We start from the raw sequence: 13,331 nt of genomic DNA on the forward strand, positions 1-13,331 counted from the left end.
CGCTCGATCAATCCATTACTCTCATTAAGTAGTTAATACATTTTGAGCTTAGTTATAAAGACATTTGGAGAAAGCGAAGGAAATGAGGGAAAAGTTTGCCCATAATTAGAAATTTTAGATTTTTTTTAACAAAGGAAAATTAAGAACATCTTAACAAGCGTAGAGAATTTTCTGTGCGTAATAAAATTGCAAACTTTTCTTCGGGCAATGTCCCCTTTTGAAGAACAGATGCAGTATATTGTCCTATCTTAAAAGCAAAGCAAAATATATTTTGGTAGAATTATTTTTTAAGTTTGCATAATTACTAAAACGAAGTAAAACAAAATAGTTTCAAATAAAAAAAATAGTATAAGAGGATTTTAGTTATTTGTACTAGATTACATTGTACATAATCACGGACACTATTGTAATTTAAATATTCAGACTAGACTAGACTAGACTATATTCATTCTAAATATGACCCATTTAAATCTATTTTCGGATTATATAACCAACCCGAGCAGCAATGCCATGTATATATGTGATAACTTATTATTAAGATTAAAGAGATAAATGTTGGTTCTTCTTTCTATATTTTGTATTCGGAAATCATCGATCAATTACGGAGAAATCGATGATAGATGTTAGCCGGTTAGGGGATATAATAATACAAGTCATGTAAAATATTCCGGGGTAATAACGGACCAACCAATCAAATACAGGTTTCGTTTTGTACATATATGAAATACTACAATTACATTATTCATTTAAATTTCTATATTGAATTTCTTGAATAACGCACTAAGATAATTATGTTGATTGATCTATGACCATATATATGGTGGCGTTTTCAAGCCATTAACCATTTGTCAGGTTATCAGGTTTACGACAATCTGCCATGCTAAACCAAATTCCGAGCATGGCAAAATATGACACCGTAGACAGGCCAGTTTTCGATTCACATGTTAATGTGCTAATGTTAAGAGACATGGTATGTATTTATGTCGTTAAAAAAAGATTAATTATGACATATAGAACGGTGTATGTTACCATTTAACCTTTGCTTTTACAAATATTAAAAATCGTGGTTTAACTTACATTTTAATTAAGTTCACAGTCACGAGCGTATCTTATTTCCGGTTTTTACGACATCGCGTTTCTTAAAGCGTAAACTGTGTCGTAATGGGGCTACGAATCATAATGTATATTACAGTGTTTCACAGGTTTGTTTGATCATTTGTTTAAATTTAGATTGGGGCTTATCATGCAAGGTTAAAAATTAGGAAAAAGGTTTACTGTAAACCATTGATTTTATGATGTCACTTTACCTGACGTGGGAAAGGCATATATTACGTTTATGTTTTGCTGTCACGTGACCCAAATCGCAAATCGTCGGCCTTTTCCGTCACACTTCGGATACAAAGATCATTAATATTCTGAAAAAAAGTGTTTATGGTCACGTGATCCATTGGTAATAACAATGTGAGCTTTGTAAAAAACAACAACAAAAACCCCAACTCTTTCTCTTGTCAAAGTGAAGAGTCTTTTAGTTTCATCCTAACTGGGCCTAAAAGTTTATCTTTCTGTCCTTTAAAGCGAGGTACCCGAACAGTAAAATAACCAGCCATTGCTATATAGAATGCTTTTTAAATGAAAACTAAAAGCGGTGGTAAGATGTGTCATTTTGCATCTTGAATTAACCACACTGAAAAAAACAATTAACTCACTTCTGTACAATATGTACTCTATAAATTGTTATCGGCTGAAATTTACGATAATGGCGTCCTATTTGCATATATATCCATCAATGTGACCTGCTATACATAGCTTTGAAGTGTTAAAATGTTTAAAAAATTTAACAAATTAACATCTATTAAAATAGGACTTTTAAAATCGATAGGGAAAAAAATATTAAAAACTTCCCCTAACTTTGATGTATTTTCCACGTTCAATAATAGACTGAATTATTTGCGGTGCAAAAAGATTGACGAGTGCTTTCTTGTCGTGATGCTTCTTCACAATGATATTGTCACGTTTGTGCCCAAGGTGTCTTCAAAAGTTGTCGTGATATTTATCACAAGTATGTCGCGACAATTATACAGAAGTATGTTGTGACGTATATTCACAAGCGAGTTGTGACGTCTCTTTGCAAGTATGTCGCGACAGTTATTCAAAAGTATGTCGCAATGTTTCTTCACAAGCTTATTGTAATGTTTATTAACAAGTTTGTCGTGTAAAGTTTCTTTGCAAGTATGTCATGACGTTTATTCACAAGTATGTCGTGACGTTTCTTTACAAGTATGTCGTGACGTTTCTTTACAGGTATGTCGTAACGTTTCTTTACAAGTATGTCGTGGAGTTTATTCACAAGTTTGTCGTAACGTTTCTTTACAAGTATGTCGTGACTTTTCTTTACAAGTTTGTCGTGATGTTTCATCACAAAAATGTCTTGACATTTATTCACAAGTATGCTGTGATGTTCCTTCACAAATGTGTCGTGACTTTTCTTTACAAGGTTGTCGTGACATTGTAACGTTTTTTTATAAGTATGTCGCGACGTTTCTTTACAAGTTTGTCGTGACATTTCTTTACAAGTATGTCGTGGCGTTTCTTTACAAGTATGTCGTGGAGTTTATTCACAAGTTTGTCGTAACGTTTCTTTACAAGTATGACGCGACGTTTCTTAACAAGTATTCGTAACGTTTATTCATAAGTATGTCACGACGTTTCTTTACAAGTATGTCGCAACGTTTATTCATAAGTATGTTGTGGCGTTTCTTTACAAGTTTGTCGTGTCGTTTCTTTACAAGGGTGTCGCAACGTTTATTCATAAGTATGTTGTGGCGTTTCTTTACAAGTTTGTCGTGACGTTTCTTTACAAGTATGTCGTGACGTTTCTTTACAAGGGTGTCGCAAAGTTTATTCATAAGTATGTTGTGACGTTTCTTTACAAGTTTGTCGTGACGTTTCTTTACAAGTATGTCGTGACGTTTCTTTACAAGGGTGTCGCAACGTTTATTCATAAGTATGTTGTGGCGTTTCTTTACAAGTATGTCGTGACGTTTCTTTACAAGTATGTCGTGACGTTTCTTTACAAGTATGTCGTGACGTTTCTTTACAAGTATATCGTAACGTTTCTTTACAAGGGTGTCGCAACGTTTATTCATAAGTATGTTGTGGCGTTTCTTTACCAGTATGTCATGACGTTTCTTTACAAGTATATCGTAACGTTTCTTTACAAGGGTGTCGCAACGTTTATTCATAAGTATGTTTTGGCGTTTCTTTACAAGTATGTCGTGACGTTTCTTTACAAGTATGTCGTGGCGTTTCTTTACAAGTATGTCGTGACGTTTCTTTACAAGGGTGTCGCAACGTTTATTCATAAGTATGTTGTGGCGTTTCTTTACAAGTTTGTCGTGACGTTTCTTTACAAGTATGTCGTGACGTTTCTTTGCAAGTATGTCGTGACGTTTCTTTACAAGTATATCGTAACGTTTCTTTACAAGGGTGTCGCAACGTTTATCTAAAAGTATGTTGTGGCGTTTCTTTACAAGTTTGTCATGACGTTTCTTTACAAGTATGTCGTGACGTTTCTTTACAAGGGTGTCGCAACGTTTATTCATAAGTATGTTGTGGCGTTTCTTACAAGTTTGTCGTGACGTTTCTTTACAAGTATGTCGTGACGTTTCTTTACAAGTGTGTCGTGACGTTTCTTTACAAGTATATCGTAACGTTTATTCATAAGTACGTCGTAACGTTTCTTTACAAGTATGTCGTGACGTTTCTTTACAAGTATATCGTAACGTTTCTTTACAAGGGTGTCGCAACGTTTATTCATAAGTATGTTGTGGCGTTTCTTTACAAGTTTGGCGTGACGTTTCTTTACAAGTATGTCGTGACGTTTCTTTACAAGTATATCGTAACGTTTCTTTACAAGTATATCGTAACGTTAATTCATAAGTATGTCGTGACGTTTCTTTACAAGTATGTCGTGACGTTTCTTTACAAGTATATCGTAACGTTTCTTTACAAGGGTGTCGCAACGTTTATTCATAAGTATGTTGTGGCGTTTCTTTACAAGTATGTCGTGACGTTTCTTTACAAGTTTGTCGTGGCGTTTCTTTACAAGTTTGTCGTAACGTTTCTTTACAAGTATGTCGCAACGTTTATTCATAAGTATGTTGTGGCGTTTCTTTACAAGTTTGTCGTGACGTTTCTTTACAAGTATGTCGTGACGTTTCTTTACAAGTATATCGTAACGTTTCTTTACAAGTATATCGTAACGTTTATTCATAAGTACGTCGTAACGTTTCTTTACAAGTACGTCGTAACGTTTCTTTACAAGTATATCGTAACTTTTTTCACAAGTATGCTGTGATGTTCCTTCACAAATGTGTCGTGACGTTTCTTTACAAGGTTGTCGTGACATTGTAACGTTTCATCACAAGTATGACGCGACAATTATTCCCTAGCATATCGTGACGTTTTATCACAAGAATGTCGTGACGCTTCATCACAAGTATGTCATGACGTTTCATCACAAAAATGTCGCGACATTTATTCACTAGTATGCTGTGATGTTCATTCACAATTGTGTCGTGACGTTTCTTTACAAGCTTGTCGTGACATTACCAGTTTTGGTCACGCGTTTGCTTTAGCAGTGTATTACTTTTTGCTGTTGAATAAAATTCGATTATTCTATACTTAATTCTTTATACATTGTAATTATAGAGCTTGTTCAAAATAAACTAAAACCTTTGGTTTCATTTCGTAAACGAAGTGACATAATAAAAAATAAATCTTGAATAGGGTCATCCTTCTGCAAATAACCTTGAATTATCTCTGTTTAAAAACTGTTTATAAGCACTTGTTTGTTATTATGCATGTACTACTTAATTCGTTATAAACAATATAATATATTATCAAAACAACGAACAGCGCAAAAACTTCCCTTATGCAATGCATTATTTGAACAATTATACAAAACTGTTAGATATATCATAATTACTCGAATTTACAAGGACAACATACCCATTACTTCATATAGACGTCTTTTCACGCCTTTTCATTCTCCTCTTACTTTTGAGGACTCAAATGGTGAAAAAAATACAAAACAACAACAACAATACACAAAAACAACAAAAAACAAAAACAAACCAAAAAACGAAACAACAAAAAAATATATAAATGCATATACATAAACATTTTCTTAGGAAATATATAAAGTTGTTGATTTTGTGAAATCCACTCGAATATACACCCGTTCCGGGCGGATTGCTAAATGGGCGTAACAATTGCACATTCCGCCCTGATATACCCTCGATCTATTTTAATCTTCTAAATGGATTTTCATTTTTGTGTACCTAGTAAAACAGAGAGTTGTAACAGACAAAAACAATACATTTATCACAAGTTTGTTTTTCAAACACTGACTTCATTTAAATTTAAGACTATCTATCAATTTGTCGCAATTTTTTACAATTGCAAAACCCGCCGGATAAACGCATTCTTTATGTGCACCAACTTGAACGGATAGATACTTGTAGTTAGGTGCAATTGGTGGATTTAATTTTTAGATAAAAAACTGACTTCGTCATGTTCGGGCTTACATAATAATGTATCATTATCTAAGTAAAATACAATTACTTTTACTGATGACTGATCAAACGCCCCTAGCGGTTACACTAGAAACAAATGTCATCAAAAGTAAAAATTCATCCGTCTCAGAATCGAGTAAATTTTCTAATTTAGATATTAAAAAGCTAATACTTTTGTTACGTCACATTTGGTTTTCGTCATTAAATCATTTGATAATGTACAAAAAAGTTAATTAAAAAAGTAATGAAATAAATAAATGAATAAATAAATACAAATAAATAAATAGATAAATAAAATGTAAAACTCAGGTAAATCGCCGCGAGAGGCCCGCTTGGCATGCGGCTATTTGTTCTTTCTGTATATAAAGTCTTTGGAATTTTCGTAAACACAACCATTTTCTAGTTTCATCAGAATTCGTTTGGTTCCGTTGAAAATTACTAATAGCAGTAGTTTGAACATCCGTTTTTACGGAAATAAAAGGTTTAGACCAAGGGAAATGACAGCAAAGTACCCGCGTGGCATGATCGCTGTTTGAACCGGCAATTTCTTTTTTCTGTATATTAAGTCTTCAAATTTCGTAAAAAACATTTCATTTTCTGGAGTCAACCGTCCGTCAAAAAAAAGCAAGTTTTCAGTTATGGCAATTTAACGACGGAATATCGTGTGCTTTTTACGAAAATTCAAAGACTTTATAGACATGTATTTTGTTTAATTCGCACGGGAATGAGACAAATGATTTTGTTCAAAAACTTCATATATAGAGGATATGAATCTATCAGCTTATAGACAAACTCACGAAATACGTTCCTTGAACAAACCAGTTCTTCGGAAGTGCTGAGTGTCATAGGCTCGTATAATATAATTTAATTCAACTCGCTTGAAATGAATTCACTATTGAACCTACACTCAGTATCCTCTATATTGTAATTATATCAACATACGACTCAAGAAAAATGCGGATTTTTACGTTCCTATCGAGGTTATTGGTAAATAAAAATGATAACACATTTTTCCTCATTCATTTGCTGATTAAATGTTTCATTTTGACTGCAAACAGGATTAAAATAGGAGGAAGCAGACTATAAATTAATACATTAATACAACACTGTCTTTTTATCTATTTAAAGGATTATGAATAATTTATCTTTACAGCGGCCGTCATCTTTTGTTTTTTGATATAACTCTGTATTGTTTCAGCTAAATTATTTCAGTAAAACCCCAGTCACACTAGAGCTTACGATTACTTGCGACTACCGGCGACGTGTAAAACCGACGATCATCGCCGATTGTCTGCGATCAAGCCCTCTTTGAACAGATAAATTCACTTCTGCAATTATCGTACGACCAATCATCATTGACAATCGCACGACAGGTCATCAGCAAACGTACGATGGTCTCAAGATTGCCTGGGATTACTTACAACTACCCGTGACCTGTCATGCGATCACCTACAACTTGTCGTACGACCATCACACTATTACTAAAGACTACTCAGGATTACCAGTGACTAGTGGCAATTTGTAAAGACTGTCGTAAGATTGTCGCACTTTCGAGCGACGATCGTGCGACAGCCTAAGACCTTATAAGATCACTAGCAACCTGTTTGATCGCAGAAAGGTTTTTGTGCAAGCTCAAAAACCTCTCTACGACTGAAATTGGTCGTCGGTCCTAAATAAGATAACCTGCGACTATCGAAGATCACCAATGACCGTCGTAAGGCGTTTTAAAGATTGTCCGCGACCAGTGGTCGCTGGTCTTCGTGAACTGGTCTTGACTGGTCGTAAACTCTATGTGACTGGGGCTTTATTTTATTCATATCATTGTATTAAGCCTTCATCAAAACAGCGTCCCGAGATAACGCGTCAGTAGCGTTCGATTCTAAAAATAGAAGATCGGGTGTGTGCATACTGGGCACCGGCTTGCCATATGTCCCGGACTATCGGCTTCTGTTACGTAGCTTGTCGTAGAGCCGCTACGGAGGACTATATTAGTTAAATCACATCTAAACGTCGTTTCTGCTCTATGACTATATGTCACCATTGCATACGCCTTTAAATGCGTACATATCGCAACTTTTGACCTTATTTCACTTTTTAAGTATAAGATACATTTAATACCCGGATTAAAAAAGAATTCCAACATGACAAGCTTGTTGCTACCAATCGGCATGGCTTTGTCAATTAGGTCAAGTTTGTAGAGGTTGTCTTTGTGCCGAATGTTATCTTTTTAAGAGTTAATTGCCGTAAAAAGTTGTTTAAAATGTGTGGTCCTTTCTGAGTCTGACAACTTTGATTGACCGAGTTTGAACAAAGTATTTTATACATTTTTTTTGCGACGAATTGCTTATTTATATACGTAACATTTTTACGGTAACACTTTGTATCAGAAAGCGATATAAGATATGATTTTTCAAATTTTCGTGGTGTGTGCTATATTTCAACAAGCGTTTGGTCATGGCTGGATGAGGGAACCAGTCAGTCGTTCAAGCGCCTGGAGACTCGGATTTCCAACTCCAAGGAATTTCAATGACGACAATTTAGCTTGTGGTGGATTTTTAGTAAGTTTCTATTTATTTGAGGTATATATTTTTGAATTGCAATATCTTCTCGAAACGGGTGATCATCTCAAGCGCTTATTGCCATTGTACTTTTTATTGTGCGTCTTTGTTTTAACTGTGACGTCTAACCCTTTAATATATTTGTTATCCTTCATACGGAAATGCAAAAAGGGAAATAAGTACAAACATTAACAGTTTGAATTACTGTTCTTTGATATTACAATTTTTTTTCGAATTGCCATCTCTCAATACCTTAGCTTTCAAGCATATCCCTTGTTATGTCCCTGATGAGGAAAAGGCTTGTAAAAGGTTTTTGTTGGCTTTACAAAATCAAAGCACAGAAGGCGCTGAAATGTTTAGGTCTCAGAATGTCAGAAAGGTGAAGGTTGTGAGATTATAAACCAATTTGTTTTTGTATAGTGTCAGCAATGATGTTTCCAGTGTTAAAGCTACATGCCTCCAGATGAGTCAAAATATTTCAATAAAACCAAACTTGAGAAATATGTACTACGATTTTAGGAAACGTAAAATGGTTCAATATTCAAGTAATATTTTACATGTTATGTGCGGTTAATGACTGATTTTTTAGTATTTACAACTGTATTTCTACTGCGTTACTAACGCAGTAAGGGCTATTTATGCATATTTTGACCACTTTTTGGTAATTTACATGGCTTGTAAGTGCCATTGATAATGTGCAAATGGCTTCTGGTTATTTCACAATATTATACATTCAAATACATTTTCAAAATTTTCATGATAATAAGTTATAATCTGGAGGCGTGCTGCTTTAAAACTGTAGCATATTGTCCCTGTCCTAGAGTCAACATCCTTACTTTATTTTTTCAGAAAGTCTAAAGAACAAATTTTCATTTAGGCGATCACAATAATCCGAAGCTTTACGAAAATAGCCGAGCAATTTTCATTGATTAAAATGATATTCATCTGCGTAACAAAATTATTTGAATCTATTACTGGTAATTTGCGGAAATGTTGAAGAATTACACAACATTAGAAATTTTCGATAAATCGGGAACTATTTTTTTCCCTCATAGGTTTGAAAATTAATGCGCCTGTCATTTGACAATCTTTATGCAGTGATCTCCCCTTATTTTTTCGGTGTTAGTGTACTTATAAAGGGAAGTACCCGCTTCGAGAAATTCGTGATAGACTACTTTCGAATTTTGAAAATAAGCATATCAGGGCCTGAAATTTCGCTACCATTATTTGTTTGGTCTGACGACCCAAACAAATAAAAACCATGTATAAAGATATAATCTGAATGGAATATTGAAGTAAATAATTACTTGATTAAATAAATAAAATAATCACACAGTGGTTTATCCAAAATAAACACACGTGTGAAAGTTTGTATAGATTAATGTAAGTATAATGATGATATAGAATTATCATGAATTTATGCGCTTAACCTGTGTTTAAACCAAGATATGTATTTACTACGTTCAATTATTAAATAACATGCAATAAACGCGTGCGTCTGTTATTTTTCTTCTCTGTTTAAAATCTATAAAGAAAATGGGAAATAAAGTTATAATAAAGAAAACTCCTATATATTCTGTTGCAATTAAGAACGAATTTTTGTTTATTTTTTTTCCATAAGTTTGAAAACATTACTGTTCAAAAGGTATGATCTTACAGTAAAGATATCTTTAATAATTATTTCAGCATTTTTACAAAGATTATTTTTTATTAAGATTTGTATTCTAAAGAAACAAAACAATTATAATATGAGTATTTTTATGATTGCAGGCCATGATGAGTTATGGCGGGAAATGTGGAATATGTGGCGACCCCTGGGTGAGTGAAAACGCCATACGTGACAACGAGGCTGGCGGGAAGTATGCGACAGGCACTATCGTCAAATCATACACAGTAAGTATTGATATTTAACAAATAACTAAGACTACTGCATGTAAGAATGGCAATTTAAAGTTGAAGAAATTCGAGCTCCAGGGCAATTAGATGTGTACGTATCTACCAATACGTGATTAACAAAAACGATATTATTAAGTGCTCCTGAAAGTTGTATTGTTTGAAATCCGCAAAAGAAAAGGCGAAAAAACTTAGTACATAATGTATTGAATGCACATCAGTTGACGCCAAATCTGTCTTGTTCTGCTGGGAATCACATAATATCCAATCGCCAGTCACCATTTTGAAACGAACATGTAGTACAAATTATTATGGTTACATAATAATGTTTATTTAACTTTATTTTAAACTTTATTCTCTTTTTTCGGTTCTATTTATAGATGGGAGAAACAATCAATATTAAGATTAACCTCATTGCTAACCATGGTGGATGGATGGAATTCAGGATTTGCCCAAACAATGACGTCAGAAAACGCGTCACTAAGGAATGTCTTGAACGGCACGTGCTTCAAAGAGCAGACGGCACTGGAACAAAGTAAATTATTCTTAAATAATAAAAAAAATCACACACACAAAGAACATAAAGAGATTCTTGTTTGTAATTACAAAGTAATTTTTACATATAAATAATATATCTTAACAAAATGTAAAAAAAGAACATACTTTCATAAATTATGATTTAATACGAAAAACAAACATGGAAAGTGATACAAAATACATACATGGTATTATATCAGCAGAACATCATTAATGTAAAAAAAGAAACCACATAAACACAGGTTCTTGAGACGTGGGTGGGGCGGGGGATAATTGTACATATATACACTTGTAAGACAGGGCTCTTTAAGACAATTTATGAAATATGGTATTATAATCTAGGACAATAATCAATGACAGACGCACTGGTGTATGGACAATGGCTTATAAGCTACCAGAAAATATGGTGTCTTCACAATGTGTTATACAATGGAAGTATCACACAGGTAATCATTTAAAAAATAATAATAATAATAATAAAAACGTGCATTGATCATTTCACAATTTACTTTCCCGGTACTAGTCACATAAGACCGAACAGTTCATTTGAAATTGAAGAGGTTTTCAATATCTAAATATTTAAACAATGAGATACCAACAGTATCAAACGGAGTCAGTCTGTATGGATTTGTCGTGCCAGCTGGCCTGCTGGAATGCTGACTAGTGGCAAACCTGATTACTTCCGGTTCAAATAGGTTACTGGATAATACCACAAAGATTTGCATCAGTATGTTGGTCATAGAGTGTTTCAATTGAATACATTCAGAACGTATTTCACGAAATTTACTAAATAATACTAATAGACAGATTTAGAATAAACCAGTACAACTAAATTTGTCTTTTTTACTACGCATTATGTCACAATTTAAAATATATTATCTTTTTTTTGTCTTTTTTTTTTACTCATTACTGATCCATTGTTATGAGAATTAAGATGATAAACATAAATTAAAAATCTTTGAATCATTGTTCAGTACGTGTATTTATAAACTTAATAGAAAGTGAAAGACAGTTTACGGCAAGTTCGACATTCATGTTAACGTGTTTAACAGTAGGCAGTGTCTTCTAAGTAGAATGCCGGTATAAATAAATATATAACATCTATCAACATCAGTGTGTTTTTTTCAGTTAATACACATTATTATACTACATGTACTATGTTTGCGTAGGTAGCTCGTATGGTATGGACAAAGACACAGGGAAATATTGTAGCGGTTGCGGCGACCAAGAAGAATTCTACGGATGTGCAGACGTTGCTATAGTGGTAAGTTTTCAAGCACAGCAACATACGACACAAACATCTAGCTATATGTATACATCAACTACAACAAAACTACAACAAACTACAACAAACTACAACAAAACTAATTACAACAAACTACAACAAAACTACAACAAAACTACAACAAACTACAACAAAATATACACAGCGTCGGGGTGTGCACACCCAGCCACCGGTTGTATCACAAGCTCCATACTGGGATTAAAGTAACTCAAGCCTCGCCTGAAACAACAAAGGCATTTTCTGAAATGAGCCGCGTCACGACAAAACCAACATAATGGGTTTGCGACCAGCATGGATCCAGACCAGCCTGCGCATCCGCGCAGTCTGATCAGGATCCATGCTGTTCGCTTACCAACTCTATTACAAGTAGAGAAACTGATAGCGAACAGCATGGATCCTGATCAGACTGCGCGGTTGCGCAGGCTGGTCTGGATCCATGCTGGTCGCAAACGCACTATGTTGGTTTTGTCATGACGCGGCTCAAATAAACGCATATAATACATATAAAATATTCTTTCTTTGCACACTTTGGTTACATAACGACCATGTCCCTTGTGACTGACGGATTGCCTTTAATGGTTGAGGCATAAGAATTGCAGCCACTCTTTATCCCTCGTGATCGTTATTGTCGACACGGAAACGTACTTAAAGTACGTATAAAATTATCAATAAGATCAATTATTATCAGTGTAGCAATACCATGTAAACATGACGTCATTTTCAGCATCATTTCAAAGACAAATAGTGCTCGATTCGAAAAAAGAAAATAGCCGTAAGTATTTTATTTCTGCACCAATTTCTGTGTGACATGTATCAGTCTACGGGGAAAAATTGAGTTTGCCACAGAAAATTGGATCTTTTCAGTATATTAACTATTTTATCAAACACTTTGCATAACTTTGGAAGTTGTTTGTGTAGGAGCGGACTTAAATTGCAAGCTATTTTATTTTCTTGCATTATCTGATCTTCGCCATGAATACAAAATATATTATATATAGCCTAACGGCTCGGGTGATATAAAATCTTAGCAGGTAATATATCCACATATATCACTCCAAAACCAAAATAATAATTTTATTACCCTTCCCCTGCCGAGTTTAGACGATTTTTAAAAAAATCATTGTTGTTTCAAATGAAACGTCGAAATAAGATTCCCTTTAGGGTACCCCTTCATCACAACATGACGTCACATAAATACATGACGTATTTTTTCCCGTACCTAACGAATGTAAACAAGAGAAAAGGAGTAGTCTATTGAACGCACTTTTTTGTAATTAATATCAAGCTTTCACAAGGTCATATTTGTTTTCAATACTGATGAGAATATGTATCATTACTTTACTTTGGTAAACATTTATCATTTGACAGTTAAAAAGTGCTTGTAAATCGGAATTTACACCGCGTAAAATCGAACCGTACGCGCATCACCTCAGCGCATGTTGTTTACAACGTGGGGTACCCAACGGGGAAATTTAGTGTGTA

The 13,331-nt window shown here is 34.1% G+C and overlaps 1 protein-coding gene across 2 annotated transcripts in view; it reads left to right on the top strand.

Moving 5' to 3' along the window:
* The first annotated feature begins 7,819 nt into the window (after window positions 1-7,819).
* The window catches only part of LOC132750726 (uncharacterized), a 30,508-nt gene continuing 24,996 nt past the window's right edge, over window positions 7,820-13,331 (top strand). The window contains exons 1-5 of one of the 2 annotated variants that reach the window (XM_060740759.1): window positions 7,820-8,134; window positions 9,905-10,027; window positions 10,408-10,562; window positions 10,907-11,010; window positions 11,734-11,828. In XM_060740759.1, coding sequence (XP_060596742.1) covers window positions 7,979-8,134; window positions 9,905-10,027; window positions 10,408-10,562; window positions 10,907-11,010; window positions 11,734-11,828 — 633 coding nt within the window. In that variant the 5' untranslated portion in view covers window positions 7,820-7,978. The remainder of the gene's footprint in view (window positions 8,135-9,904; window positions 10,028-10,407; window positions 10,563-10,906; window positions 11,011-11,733; window positions 11,829-13,331) is intronic. The other variant, XM_060740760.1, reaches the window with a different exon arrangement.

This window comes from Ruditapes philippinarum, unplaced genomic scaffold (genome assembly GCF_026571515.1).
Source record: "Ruditapes philippinarum isolate M1 unplaced genomic scaffold, ASM2657151v2 ctg328_1_1_1_1, whole genome shotgun sequence".
NCBI classification, from domain to species: Eukaryota; Metazoa; Mollusca; class Bivalvia; order Venerida; family Veneridae; genus Ruditapes; species Ruditapes philippinarum.